This window comes from Haliotis cracherodii, unplaced genomic scaffold (assembly GCF_022045235.1).
Source record: "Haliotis cracherodii isolate W230 unplaced genomic scaffold, xgHalCrac1.p SCAF_1, whole genome shotgun sequence".
Classification (NCBI taxonomy): domain Eukaryota; kingdom Metazoa; phylum Mollusca; class Gastropoda; order Lepetellida; family Haliotidae; genus Haliotis; species Haliotis cracherodii.
The window spans coordinates 59,634,691-59,650,595 of record NW_027266264.1 but is presented as its reverse complement, the minus strand read 5'-3'; the positions used below and the strand labels follow the sequence as shown (position 1 = coordinate 59,650,595).

The 15,905-nt window shown below is 39.9% G+C and overlaps 1 protein-coding gene across 1 annotated transcript in view; it reads left to right on the top strand.

Moving 5' to 3' along the window:
- LOC139441160 (proprotein convertase subtilisin/kexin type 4-like) overlaps positions 1-14,182 on the top strand; it is an 86,813-nt gene extending 72,631 nt beyond the window's left edge. Inside the window, exons 13-16 of the mRNA XM_071225448.1 lie at positions 76-239; positions 1,975-2,066; positions 3,095-3,288; positions 5,103-14,182. Of these exons, the coding sequence (XP_071081549.1) occupies positions 76-239; positions 1,975-2,066; positions 3,095-3,288; positions 5,103-5,479 (827 nt within the window). The 3' untranslated portion in view covers positions 5,480-14,182. The remainder of the gene's footprint in view (positions 1-75; positions 240-1,974; positions 2,067-3,094; positions 3,289-5,102) is intronic.
- Positions 14,183-15,905: the final 1,723 nt, after the last annotated feature.

The following is a 15,905-nucleotide window of genomic DNA, read 5'->3' as shown; positions in this document are numbered from 1 at the left end:
GGTGATTGCCATGGCAGCAGACTTAGAGCTGTTGCTGATTACAGTCTTGCTGTACCCTCCTTCTGTTGTACACAGGCACTTTACAGCAGTGGTCTCTGATCCTGCATGGTACGGCATCAGATCCCGTCCACCTTCACCCCGAGGGTTCCCAGGAGCCTGCTACATCCACACCAGCACCATCCACTCCAGCATCAGACAAAGTGTCCACTCAGGCCCCAGGCACTGGACCCACCACACCGGTAAGAGAGGGCACATGGTGTCTCCACCTGTGAGGTCCTATTTTTATTTATATGCTGTTAGGATTTGTCTTTAAAAAACATACAGCCTTTCCTAGGGTTTTATCGTCGCCAACATAGACCATCTAGTGTAGTGCGTAATATATGATGACATATAAGATCTATAAAAAAACTACAAAAGATTATCAACACTTAGTAAATAATATTCATTTGACCCCCCAAAAATGGACAAAACATGAGAATGCGTGACAAAAGAGGCCACTAAGTTCAACATTTTCAGGATTTATTGGTTTTTATCCCCCCGACATATAATGCGGGGGGATATAGCGATCAGCCAGTCTGTCTGTCCGTCTGTCCGTCCGTAATCATTTCCTTTTCCGTGGCAGAACTCGAAAATAATTCAGTGTATTTGATCGAAACTTGGCATATCTATCAGTCACATACTGAAGTTGTGCCTTTTGCTATTTAGGAATTTTAGACATTTTTATTTTTTACGTTTCCATGGTAACAAGTTGGACTTAGGTTCTATAAGGGTGGTGTTCGTTTCCGGAGTGTTTCCGAACTCAAAAAAAGCTAAATACTTTCTTACAAAACTTTGCATGTCTACCTGGCACATACTGAACTGGTTCCTTTTGCTATTTAGGAATTTAAAAAAAATTAAAAAATTACGTTTCCATGGCAACCAGTTGGACTTAGGTTGTATAGGGTAGAGTTCGTTTCCGGAGCATAACTCAAAACCCATTCAAAACTTTCTTACAAAACTTTGCATGTCTATCAGACTCATGCTGAACTGGTGCCTTTTGCTATTTAGGAATTTTAGAAATTTTTATTTTTAATGTTTCCAGGGTAACAAGTTGGACTTAGGTTCTATAAAGGTGGTGTTCGTTTCCGGAGTGTAACTAAAAAACTGTTAAATATTTTCTTACAAAACTTTGCACATACTGAACAGGTGCCTTTTGCTATTTAGGAATTTTTATTTTTTTATTTTTTACGTTTCCATGGCATATAGGGTGGGTTCACTTATGGAGAATAACAAATAAACTGTTAAATATTTCCTTGCCAAACATTGCATGTCCATATATAAAGTACATACTGAACAGGTGCCATTTGATATTAAGGAGTTTTAGAAATGTTTATTTTAGAATTTCCATTGCAGCTATTTTGACATGGGCTAAGAGAAATATTGGGTCAGTTACCTAGTTTGGGACCATAATGTGTTAAAATGGGTGGGGGATATAGATGACTTTCTTTGACTATACGCTTGTTTCTTGTAATTTATCATTTGTTTGCATAAAAAAAACCCACAGAAACACACGTTTTACTTTCCATTTCATATGGATGCGACCATGGTGGATCTTTTGTTGGTAAACAATGTATGCTTCTTAAAGAACATTCAACTCTTGACTCATTACATACAGAATTGCACATTTACTTGTGGTTACTTTACAGACAGCTGCCGGGGGGATATGTCATCTTTCTGATGACTCTTGTTTGGTGGGGTGGGGGAGATGTCTCAAGAAATTAAGTTTTTCATCTGACATCAAAGTGTTGAACTGGTCCCTAAGTAGGCTTCTACACATGAAGTGTCAGCAAATTTGAAGTTATGTTCATGTCTAGAAATTATGGCACTGTTTTCATGCAATCATTGCCACCTGTCCTATGAAATCAGCTATTTCATGTCTTACTAATGATGCTGTATGTTCTTGCTGTGAGTATGTGTTCTGTGTTTGTCCTGCAGTATGAGTGTGACCAGCAGTGCGCCAACAACTGCACCGGCCCAAGTCCCGCACAGTGCGTGCAGTGTGCTAACTTCAGGGTCAGCTCCACAGGGTAAGTCCATTCCAGTCCAACTTGCTGTTCACCCTGTCTTCAGGCTCTCGCTGCTGCTGACTGATCTTTGTGACACAGTTATTAAAGGATTTATGCGAAATTAAAATGAAAGGTGCATTTCAGCAGAAATCTGAGGTAGAGAAGGTGAATGGTCTTATTTGTTGTTACTGAATGTGCTGGCATGGCATAAAGCCAAGCTGGTTGTTTATGCTGTGGTACACTGGCGTGGTTGTCTGTGCTGTAGTACACTGGAGTGGTTGTCTGTATTGTGAGACACTTGTGTGGTTGTCTATGCTGATGTATACTGTGCTTGTTGTCTCTACTGTGGTATACTGGCATGGTTGTCTATGCTGTGATGCACTGGTGTGGTTGTTAATGCTGTTTTTACTGACCAGGTTGTCTATGCTGTGTTAAGCTGAGCTGGTTGTCTATGCTGTGTTAAGCTGAGCTGGTTGTCTATGCTGTGTTAAGCTGAGTTGGTTGTCTATGCTGTGTTAAGCTGAGCTGGTTGTCTATGCTGTGTTAGGCTGAGTTGGTTGTCTATGCTGTGTTAAGCTGAGCTGGTTGTCTATGCTGTGTTAGGCTGAGTTGGTTGTCTATGCTGTGTTAAGCTGAGCTGGTTGTCTATGCTGTGTTAAGCTGAGCTGGTTGTCTATGCTGTGTTAGGCTGAGCTGGTTGTCTATGCTGTGTTAGGCTGAGCTGGTTGTCTATGCTGTGTTAAGCTGAGCTGGTTGTCTATGCTGTGTTAAGCTGAGCTGGTTGTCTATGCTGTGTTAAGCTGAGCTGGTTGTCTATGCTGGGTTACGCTGAGCTGGTTGTCTATGCTGTGTTAAGCTGAGCTGGTTGTCTATGCTGTGTTAAGCTGAGCTGGTTGTCTATGCTGTGTTAAGCTGAGATGATTGTCTATGCTGTGTTAAGCTGAGATGATTGTCTATGCTGTGTTAAGCTGAGATGATTGTCTATGCTGTGTTAAGCTGAGATGATTGTCTATGCTGTGTTAAGCTGAGCTGGTATATTGTCCTTGCAGCGAGTGTGTGAAAGAGTGTCCACCAGTCGGCTTCTACAAGGAACTGAAGATGTGTCAAAGCTGTCATCAGTCATGCAGTACCTGCCGTGGACCACTCTTGTCGGATTGCATCAAGTGTCGTGATGGCCACTATCTCTTGATCACTTCAAAGGAGCATGTGTGTGTTGAAGAATGCTTTGACGGCTTCTATAAAAGTGAGTTTATTCAAATAACCATGTTTGGAGTATTACATGCCTGATGTGTATGTGTGTGTGGGTGTGTGTCTGGGCATACATGTGTGAGCCTGTGTGTATATTTACAGGCTTACATTCATAAGTGTGGGTGTGTGTGGACATACATTCATAAGTGAGGGTGTGTCTGGACATACATTCATAAGTGAGGGTGTGTCTGGACATACATTCATAAGTGAGGGTGTGTGTGGACATACATTCATAAGTGAGGGTTTGTCTGGACATACATTCATAAGTGTGGGTGTGTGTGGACATACATTCATAAGTGTGGGTGTGTGTGGACATACATTCATAAGTGAGGGTGTGTGTGGACATACATTCATAAGTGTGGGTGTGTGTGGACATACATTCATAAGTGTGGGTGTGTGTGGACATACATTCATAAGTGTGGGTGTGTGTGGACATACATTCATAAGTGTGGGTGTGTGTGGACATACATTCATAAGTGTGGGTGTGTGTGGACATACATTCATAAGTGAGGGTTTGTCTGGACATACATTCATAAGTGAGGGTGTGTGTGGAGATACATTCATAAGTGAGGGTGTGTGTGGACATACATTCATAAGTGTGGGTGTGTGTGGACATACATTCATAAGTGTGGGTGTGTGTGGACATACATTCATAAGTGAGGGTGTGTGTGGACATACATTCATAAGTGAGGGTGTGTGTGGACATACATTCATAAGTGAGGGTGTGTGTGGACATACATTCATAAGTGAGGGTGTGTCTGAACATACATTCATAAGTGTGTGTGTGTGTGGACATACATTCATAAGTGTGGGTGTGTCTGGACATACATTCATAAGTGTGGGTGTGTGTGGACATACATTCATAAGTGTGGGTGTGTGTGGACATACATTCATAAGTGTGGGTGTGTCTGGACATACATTCATAAGTGTGTGTGTGTGTGGACATACATTCATAAGTGTGGGTGTGTGTGGACATACATTCATAAGTGTGGGTGTGTGTGGACATACATTCATAAGTGTGGGTGTGTGTGGACATACATTCATAAGTGTGGGTGTGTGTGGACATACATTCATAAGTGAGGGTGTGTGTGGACATACATTCATAAGTGAGGGTGTGTGTGGACATACATTCATAAGTGAGGGTGTGTGTGGACATACATTCATAAGTGAGGGTGTGTGTGGACATACATTCATAAGTGAGGGTGTGTGTGGACATACATTCATAAGTGAGGGTGTGTCTTGACAGACATTCATAAGTGAGGGTGTGTGTGGACATATATGCATAAGTGAGGGTGTGTGTGGACATACATTCATAAGTGAGGGTGTGTCTTGACATACATTCATAAGTGAGGGTGTGTCTTGACAGACATTCATAAGTGAGGGTGTGTCTTGACAGACATTCATAAGTGAGGGTGTGTGTGGACATACATGCATAAGTGAGGGTGTGTCTGGACATACATTTATAAGTGAGGGTGTGTCTGGACATACATTCATAAGTGAGGGTGTGTGTGGACATACATTCATAAGTGAGGGTGTGTCAGGACATACATTCATAAGTGACTGACCATACATTCATGAGTGAGGGTGTGTGTGGATATGAAAGAGTGTGTTTTTTTCTGGTGCATGCATGGTATTTGTATGAGATAAAAAATAGTCATAGTCTTAAAGACTCAATGGTGAGGTAAAATTGTTTCAGTACGGCTCACACTGATTTAAATGAAATATAAGAAAGATATCTGGGATCTGATGAAGTTACACAAGGACTTTCATTGACTCTTGTTTATGTACAATGTCTTATTTTCCCTGCAGATAATGGTCAATGTCTGAGGTGCTCCAGGATGTGTGAGAAATGTTCCGTTCTCTCCAACAAGTGCACTGCCTGTGTGGCTGGGAAGGTATTGTGGGAAGAGAAGTGTGTTGACAAGGGAGACCACCGCCTGAAAGGACAGCGGTCATCACTCAACATCTGGATGCCTGACTCAATACGTAGCGTTGTGGTGGTACTAGTGTCTATATGTGCAGGCTTGATTGTACTCATACTTGCTGTTGCTGGGTTCATATACGCCAAAACCAACCAGCGCCTCTGCTGGTCCTATTATAATTACAACAAATTACCTTCAAGTGATAAGGAGTCCCTGATTGGCCTAACAAGAGGAGATTTAGATAACGAAGATGACCTGAGCTAGTTTCCTGTGATACATTATTGTTGACTATAATATATCTGTGCATAATTCCAAGAATGTCACCCGATACAGCAGAGGCGCTTGCTTCCATTTGCAGCAGTTTTTTACATCTTCTGTTTATTTTGTATTACACGATAAACCTCAGGCCTTCATTTTGACACACCTTGTTTATTACATTGTGAAGGTTAGGTACAGATGTCACAAAAGCTGTTAGAGGATAGACTTTTCCTTCTCTGAGTAGCTGAAGATATCAGCACGGTTCAGGTTCAGTTTCTTTTTAACAGTTTACAGTGGTGGAAGATGGGAACACTTTAGGGAAGTCTTTCTTCGCCTTATTGTTTCACTGGTGCAGCATTACAATATTGTGTCTATTGAAATCTGGTCCTCAAGGCAGGGCCCACTCGTACAAAGCCATCTTAGCGTTAAGATTATCTTAAGCCTCTGTTAACGTCTGGGAGTTATGATCATCTTAGCGCTAAGATCACTTTGTGCATGTGGACCCTGAGCTGTCGGGTTGCTGTACAAAGAAACCCTTGCTCTGTGGGTACTGGAGCTGAGCTTCGTCTGCATCTTGTCCTCACCAGTAATTCCCTGTGGGTAAATGGATAAACTGTCTCATATCACGAAGGGTTTATGTTTAGTATCAGATTTGATGGTATCAGATCAAGATTTGATCATGATTTGTGCAGCAAAATATATTCAATGTATATAACCAAGACAGATGTCTAAGCCATTCTAACAGAGGTGGTTCAATCTAGTTTAACAGACTGTTTGAAAATTAAGCTTGATAATGATCAAAGTGGCTTAACTAGCCACAATCATTTTTTGTCAATGAGTTTTTTTAAAATGTTTCAGAGAACTTTTCTCTGGGCTTATGTGTGAAGTAGAGTTATCTCCCCTGTTGTAGTCCCATCTTCAATCACTGAAGGGAACTAAGAGCAGTAGAGAGATGTTGTTGAATCCAGTGAATCAAAACAGATCCCCTTGTCTCAGCGTTAGATCAAACTTGTTTCTTTATTTCTTGGAATATGTATGTATATGTTACAAATGGAATAATCATTTTCTATTTTTTTACATCCCACAAACACTAAACTGATGCACAATATAACATAAATCTAAAAGGTGATACATGCTGGTTGCTATAGAAATGACATTCTTTATTAGACATGAGATAATGTTCTGTTTCTATGGCTTTTCTGATTTTCATACAATTTGTAAATACTGTTGTGTACATTGATCATATCAAACCTTCCACCTCCATATCAATCACTGTTGGTCTGCCGTGGCGCAAAGCTGCAGGCTTCAAGCTCCTGGCTTTTGGCTCCTGGCTCTTGGCTCCTGGCTCCAGGCTCCAGGCTTTGTACGTAGCCTAAGATGCTGGTAATTCCTGACCCACCATAGTAATGTTATGGCACAGATGGACTTCTCATGACAGGACTGTATTGTGATATCAAGGTTCGGGAGTCTTATAGTTGTAACAACTGTAGCTTCTTAAATTTGTTCTCTACACAATACTGTCTTGGAGCACAACAGCAAAATTCCCCAGTTCCACAAATATCCCATCAGCCGGTAAAGTGATTACCAGTAGATGGAACAAAAAATGTATATCCAGAAAGCAGGCTTTGCTGGGTCTAGCTCTTGCTGGATGAATCATGACTTTCTTTTTTCATTTTTAATACAACTGCAATATCAAAGTATCTATGAGCTTTGCAATTAATAAGGATAGGAACCAGGACCCTGTCCCTTTCATAGCGCTGCCGATTTGGACATTGCGAATGTTGAAATACAGGAGTTGTAGGAGGTTATTATAGCACTAAGGTTGTGTCTTGGAATGGACTCACTGTGAAGATGAGCTTACTGTGTGCCTGGTACATGTTTGTTCCACATGCAGCAGATTACCAGGAAGCTTTTGACAGGAGTTGAATAACAAGGTGACTTCAACGACTTCAGTATTTTGTAGCTGATCTAAGACAACATACAACTTTATGGATAACAACTTCTGGTTTATTGCATTAGCGATGATTTAATGTAGATTCCTACATAGTGGAATGTTGTTATCCATAATGCTGTACGTTTTCTTATTTACTCACCAAGTTCTTGAATGCCATTTGAACAGTCACCAGCTGATCTCTATGCCTGAGGTCATAATATATTTCATCCTCCTAGACTGAAATTATTTTTAACATCATTTTTTTTATATAGAAGGGATTAAAGAATATTATTTGGAGGAATATAATTTTGAACACACCATTAGACAGAAAATATATATCACAAATGAAGTCTGTAATGAAATGCTTCTCCCCTGGAAGGCAAGAAAGGTGCTGATGAAAAACAAGAAAATAACATTTTTGGCTCTATTGATAGGGACTGTGAAGAGGGAGGGACACACATCAAAGTCACATTAGCAGGGCAGTGTTTTTCAGTAATTTAAGTTCAAGTTTGTTTTGCAATTTAGGCCATACCAATTGGAGTACTTGATTTACAGATCTGACTGTCACTTCCCCCCCAAATAACAGGAAATAATTGTGTTAAGGAACCTTTTATCTTAGTGCCCTCTTAAATTTTACAATTATCATGACATGTTGACATGTTGCTCACTCGAGCAAACAAAATTGAATGAAATAACCCCTCAAAATGTGTGTGTGTGTGTTTTACAGAATAGAGAAATACACACAAGGGAATAATAAATTTAGTCCATGATTTCTTTATTTATTAAAGAGATTTGTTTTGTTGTATTTCTCTCCTCCCTTCAGTAATTTTTGTGGACAAATCCTTAAGGCAAGAAATTCAGGGATATAATTATCCAGGATTCCAAACTAAGTGTCCTTGGGGGAAAATCATGATATTGTTCAAAATTGGATGTATTTAATCTTCTAATGTTTGAACATTCTGAGGAATAGGGAATTTTTAAAGTCACATTGGGAATTTTTACTGTCATTTGCTTCAGACTTGGGCCTAAATATCGACCTCTGATCGGGTCTAGATATATCCCAGTAATCATATTGGTCTGGCCTTGAAATATTTTAGAAGCAGCAAGTTAAGATTTAGGTTAAATGATAGATTGCATTTGTACTGCAGGGTTTGCTAATGTCATAGCAGTGGTAGGGAGAGTAGCCCTTGAAGTCACTGAGAAAGCTGAAAACATTGTGTAGATCAGTTGATAGTGACTGTTAACCAGTTACATAATGCTAGATGAATGCGTGAGTGATTAACGCCACTTTGAACAGTATTTCAGTTATACCACAGCATGTCATCTTATTGTGGGGTGAAGGCCCAAAGTGATGCAGGTCTTGGATATTTACCACTTTGGTGATACCCATGACCACTGTTAGGATGTTGATAAACAAAAAAACATAATAAAGGCAAATCCGGGATTTAATCAGACTTCTAAGCTACACAACTGTACTGTGGGAAATTGTGAAGCCTTAGACAGCTGGGCCACCCGTGTTCTACTTCCAGGGCCCACTTACACAAAGCGATCTTAGCGCTAAGACTGTTGTAAGCCTATGTTAAAGTATGGGAGTTACGATCATCTTAGCGCTAAGATCACTTTGTGCATGGGGGCCCAGGTGAATGTCGCCATGATCTGGACGGGACGAGATGATAGCCATCTTATATGTAGTCATGTCAAGCCACAACAGTCACATGTTCTGTTTATCACCTTTGTATGAGCATGTGGGTTAAAAGTAATGTTTGGAGAAGTTATTGTTTACTGATTTCTTAACTATACTACTCGAAAAGGTTAAGGATCACCCAATTCTTTCCCGTGAAGATCCGGGGTAGAATAGGTCATCAGCAACCCATGCTTGCTGTTAAAGGCGACTATGCTTGTAAGATGTGACTAACGGGAATGGGTGGTCAGGCTCACAGACTTGGTTGATGCATGTCATCGATCCCAATTGCGCGGATCAAAGCTCATGATGTCAATCACTGGATTGTCTGGTCCAGCCTCAATTATTTACATACCGTTGTCATATAGCTGGAAAACTGCTGAGTGCGGCGTTAAACAACAAACAAACAAAACAAATCTTTCATATTGTTGATCCCTCATGCTATGATTCTTAACTTTTTTTGAGTAGTATATTTATGATTTTCTTTGCTGTCATGTATGTTTTCTTTACACTGATTTATGATTTCTTGTGTCCAGTAGGTACACAATAGAAACAGTTGATGGAACCTAACAACTAAGGGTGCTTGGTATTACTGGTATATTGGTATATTGAAGTTCACTCTTTCCACGATACGTATCCCAATATCATGTTTGAACCTCAGTATACTGGGTGATTTCAAATAGCGATATTTATTATGTGTTGAATGTTATACTTGCGAAATACCCATGTGTATTTATTGAATTAGTAAACAATACGTTGTTCCAGCATCTTGTTTTGTTCCATTCATGAACTTTAGTTCAAACACTGATGTTTCAAGTTGCTTCTGAATTCAAAATTAAGATTTTATACAATATGTTGTGATACGTATTGCAATGATGGCCTTGTGCATCGTAAAATATTGTGATACATTGTAAAGCCTCTGGTATCCATCCCTACTAAGAACTGTACATCCATCTATACTTCTTGTCACCATTGATGTAAGACTTTATTGAACAGGACGTTTACTACTCCATCAAGACTGTCCTTGATATGTTGTGGATTGATTAAGAAGAGTGTTAGAAAGCCGTTGCAGATAATTGTCGTAGGAGAATATTTGTTTTCACAAGGTTTACATGTTGTATATTTTGTAACAGATATTTTTTCCCTCTTGTAAGCAGTGTTTATGTGTCACATATTTCCAATGTATTTGTGTTTATTGTTATTTTGGGAGATGTGTTGTCAAGATAGAAGTAGCCTTTCATTGAAACCTGCCTTGTTCACTTTCCATGGTGATAAGGGGTGGACCATTTGATATTTGAGGGTGTGTGTGTGTTTGTAGTCATTTCTTGGCTACATCTAAAAAAACAGATATTTTTTAATGAAAACTATGAGCCTAAATTTGTTTGCCCGAAATAGATTGCAACAGTGTATCTTTAGTGGTTGACAATTCCCTTTTTTTTCAATGTTTAGAAGCACAATGATTTCTTTTAAGCATTTTCTGGCACAATGTTCTTATTCAATGAAAGGGGCGGTTTGGTAGCCTAGTGGTTAAAGCCTATGCACGTCACGCCGAAGACCTGGGTTCGATTCCCGACATGGGTACAATGTGTAAAGCCCATTTCTTGTGTCCCGCGCCGTGATATTGCTGGAATGTCGCTAAAAGCGGCGTGAAGCCATACTCACTCACTCACTCATTTTTCAATAAATTTCCAGGCCCCACCCTACAATATCAAATGGTTAGTCCTCAAAGACTTCTATATATATATGCCTGGCTTACACTTTCAGGATGAAAATCTGCCAACTTTAAACTTGTCCAATGAATATGATAACATTTTGTGAATGGATGTAATGTGGAAGTAGCCATGATGGTGGGAACAGAGGAGATGCAAGAGCATGGCTGTCTTCAAGGCAGTGATATGCTTTGGGCTACTTTTGAACTTTCACTCTTTCAGAAGTTAGGTAAAGTAATACTGAGTCATTTTGTTGATATAATTCAGATGTATTATTTTATCTTTCAATATCGTTGCTTAATATTACCCTGATCTCACATGAGTGTTTAAACCGATTCCTGTGATACAGCTCCATTGTTATGTCATGTTGCCCAGCAATGGCGCTACTGGTTACCCATGAAGAAAGTGCTCAAACTAAGACTATCATGCATAGCCAGTACCCTGACACTTAGCTTCCAACTATGTGTACAACACTGAATCGAAACAAATAGGCCAAGCATCATAACACTCAGCCTCTGCGCCACAACACAATGCAACATACACCCAGCCCTGCAACACACCACATAGACCCAGCAATACAAGACAACATACACCCAGCCCTGCAACACACCACATAGACCCAGCAATACAAGACAACATACACCCAGCCCTGCAACACACCACATAGACCCAGCAATACAAGACAACATACACCCAGCCCTGCAACACACCACATAGACCCAGCAATACAAGACAACATACACCCAGCCCTACAACACACCACAAAGACCCAGCAATACAAGACAACATACACCCAGCCCTGCAACACACCACATAGACCCAGCAATACAAGACAACATACACCCAGCCCTACAACACACCACAAAGACCCAGCAATACAAGACAACATACACCCAGCCCTGCAACACACCACATAGACCCAGCAATACAAGACAACATACACCCAGCCCTGCAACACACCACATAGACCCAGCAATACAAGACAACATACACCCAGCCCTACAACACACCACAAAGACCCAGCAATACAAGACAACATACACCCAGCCCTGCAACACACCACATAGACCCAGCAATACAAGACAACATACACCCAGCCCTACAACACACCACATAGACCCAGCAATACAAGACAACATACACCCAGCCCTGCAACACACCACATAGACCCAGCAATACAAGACAACATACACCCAGCCCTACAACACACCACATAGACCCAGCAATACAAGACAACATACACCCAGCCTTACAACACACCACATAGACCCAGCAATACAAGACAACATACACCCAGCCTTACAACACACCACATAGACCCAGCAATACAAGACAACATACACCCAGCCCTACAACACACCACATAGACCCAGCAATACAAGACAACATACACCCAGCCTTACAACACACCACATAGACCCAGCAATACAAGACAACATACACCCAGCCTTACAACACACCACATAGACCCAGCAATACAAGACAACATTAAAACCCAGCCTTACAACACACCACATAGACCCAGCAATACAAGACAACATTAAAACCCAGCCCTACAACACAACACATGGATTCGGCACTACAACACAATGCAACATACACCCAGCCCTGCAACACACCACATAGACCCAGCAATACAAGACAACCCATGGACCCGGCACTGCAATAAACCAGCACAGTGACACCATTCTGCAGCCACTCACCCACTCCATGTCAACAGCTCATTACCAGAACCTCAGCAGTAGCAGCTTGTATGTAGAATGTGGCAGAACATAATATTGGTGTCAGTTGAGTTAGTTGTCATAAGCCGAGACTTTCCTACCCAGGATACAGTTTCTTTAGAAGTGATCTGTTAGACTTGTCAACTATTGATGGGGATACTGTGAGAAACCAGAGAAATGTGACTGCATGGAGATGTGAAATCTGTCGATATTGCCACGAAACACTTCCCTTTTTAGAACACATTTGCAGAAGATGTCCACTGTGTTTCAATAAAGAGATAAACATACAGTTTGGTTTGGGGGCTTTCTGTTTCGAAATATTTTGACATGCTATAATTGATCCAGAAATAACCTGCAACACAGTGTTTCCTCTTGATAACATATTGAGAGTAAATGTTGCCAGGTTTGGGAAAGGAGTGCTTTCAAAAAACATTTCCTGTGCAGTGGATTCAGACCAATCAGAATACAGAGCTCATGATTGTAATTGTAGAATATGAAATATGTGAGTATCCCTATCAGAAATTGAGTAGTATATTTACATGTGTTACCTGTTGATTATCAATTAATGTAAATGTGATAACATTGATTCCTCATCAATCTGTGCTAACATGGTGGTTATGGAAAGTGAGGTGCTTGTTGTGCAAACAAAGGTAGAATAGGTCCAACTTTTTTATGCTTGTTGGAACTTAAAAGGGGATTGCTGGACCACAACTTTCAATAGAATTTCATTTATGAATTTAAACAGTATTTTGTGAATCCAATGTACAAATGCAACTTATAATTGAAAGTCAGAGGATTGGCAAACAGGTTAAGCATGATGGATCTTGTCAGTTAAGAGAATTGATTGACTACCAGAGGAGCCTATTGTCCCTTTCAAGGGAGCCCTATATCTTACCCAGATGGCATGGAGAGTTCACACATTCTGGACATTGGGCTGCCTGCTTTGTAGCATTGCAGAACATTTGTGACATTAGGATGTCTTAACAGGATGTGAAGCATGTGATCAATCTGTGTGTGATGAATGATATTGATATATGTATTAATTGATAGCATTGACACATGATTTGTACAAGAATCGATTTGCAACAGACCTTGCGTTTGAAGATTCTAGGTAGCTTGATTACTTTGTTAATAGTCTTTGTGTTGGACTTGGTATGTAGAAAAGGATAATAGAGACTTGCAATGTCATCAGTTAGCTCCCCATTTGAAAATGTTCTTTGAAAAGTTCAGAAATCCTCTATCCACAGTGATTAAATTGTTTATTTTCATGTGAGCATATCAGCTGATCAGTAGATGTGGACATATCTCCCCAAACTCATTCTTCTTCAACATAGTGGTTCTACTTTAGGAAGTGTTGCTGTTGAGAACATATTTGTATCAATGTTGGGATACAATGAATAAGTGAGTTAATGTTGATAAAGGAGGACATTGCAATGCCTTGGCTGTAGGTATGTTAGGGGGTATTAAAGGAGGACCTTGCATCGCCTTGGTTGTAGGTACGTTAGGGGGTGTAAAGGGAGGACATTGCATCGCCTTGGCTGTAGGTGAGTCAGGGAGTATAAAGGGTGAGGTTAATCTGTGAATAACAACTTTATATTTTGATGCATTGTCATATATTATACATATATATATACATATATTTTCTTTATGAATAAAATGTCATTTACTATGAATTTTTGTCTGTTGTTTTTGGTACAGTTAGAACAAAGTGCCCTTGAAGGCTGACACATAAATATAACTATTCATGTGAAGCATTACCTGGCCACCTACGCCTACTACAATCATTGTAAGTGGACAGAGGGAGATAATCATATTGAAGTAGAGACGATGTATCCTAACAGTGCACCTGTTCGTCATTGTAACAATTCGTTGTGACCTAACAGTGCACCTGTTTGTCATTGTATCAATCAGTTATGACCTAACAGTGTACCTGGTTGTCATTGTAACAATCCGGTATGACCTGACTCTGTACCTGTTTGTCATTGTATCAATCAGTTACACCTAATAGTGTACCTGTTTGTCATTGTAACAATTCGTTGTGACCTAACCGTGTACCTGTTTGTCATTGTATCAATCAGTTATGACCTAACAGTGTACCTGTTTGTCATTGTAACAATCCGTTGTGACCTAACAGTGTACCTGTTTGTCATTGTAACAATCCGTTGTGACCTAACAGTGTGCCTGGTTGTCATTGTTACAATCTGTTGTGACCTAGCACTGTACCTGGTTGTCATTGTAACAATCCGTTATGACCAAGCAGTGTTCCTGTTTGTCATTGTAACAATCCGTTATGACCAAGCAGTGTACCTGTTTGTCATTGTAACAATCAATTGTGACCTAACAGTGTACCTGTATGTCATTGTATCAATCAGGTATGACCTGACAGTGTGCCTGGTTGTCATAGTAACAATCCATTGTGACCTAACAGTGTGCCTGTTTGTCATTGTAACAATACGTTGTGACCTAACAGTGTGCCTGGTTGTCATTGTTACAATCTGTTGTGACCTAGCACTGTACCTGGTTGTCATCGTAACAATCCGTTATGACCTATCAGTGTACCTGTTTGTCAGTGTAACATTTCGTTCTGACCAAGCACTGTACCTGTTTGTCATTGTAACAATTCGTTCAGACTTAACAGTGTACCTGTTTGTCACTTATAAGAGTCTTCTAAATACAATCATAGAATCTTTCAATCAGACAAAAACCTGCACAAAGAACATCAAATCATGGACAACAGAGGTTGTTGGGAATTGTCGCAAGTATGAGGTCATTGAAACTTAATTCTGACTTAACTTAGAAGTTGACATCCATAAATTCTATTCCTTATGTGTAACACTTCTAACACTGCAAAAAAATAAATCCACATATACAAGCTTGTATATGCTTTGGAAAGATGGTATATCCAAAGCATATACAAGTTTGGAATGATGAGATATACACAATATACAGATTTGTATTTATGACATATACAAAAATATACAATTTTGTATATATGATGTATCCAAGTTGTTTTTCTTTGTATATATTAGTAAAGGGAGATAATTGTAATATATTCGTGTATAATTATTGTATATGTGCAAAATGAAGTATTTTAAGTTGATCACTGTGTTTCTTTGTAAATGTTGATTAAGGGGGGTAACTGCTGTGCATTGTTCCATAATTGTTTTGTATGTGCAAAATGCCGATCAATATTATTAGCAAGTTACAAATAAAACTGATATAGTGGCGTGTAACATTATTGGGATGTTTAATTGGTACTCCTCACTGTTAGCGGTAGTCCTTACTCTCCTTGCAATGATATTGACGGGTAAGCGATTGAGGCGTCTGGTACTTTTCCTGGCGCGGTGCTTGGTATGTGGGTAGATCAAATATACAGAGCGGATTAGCA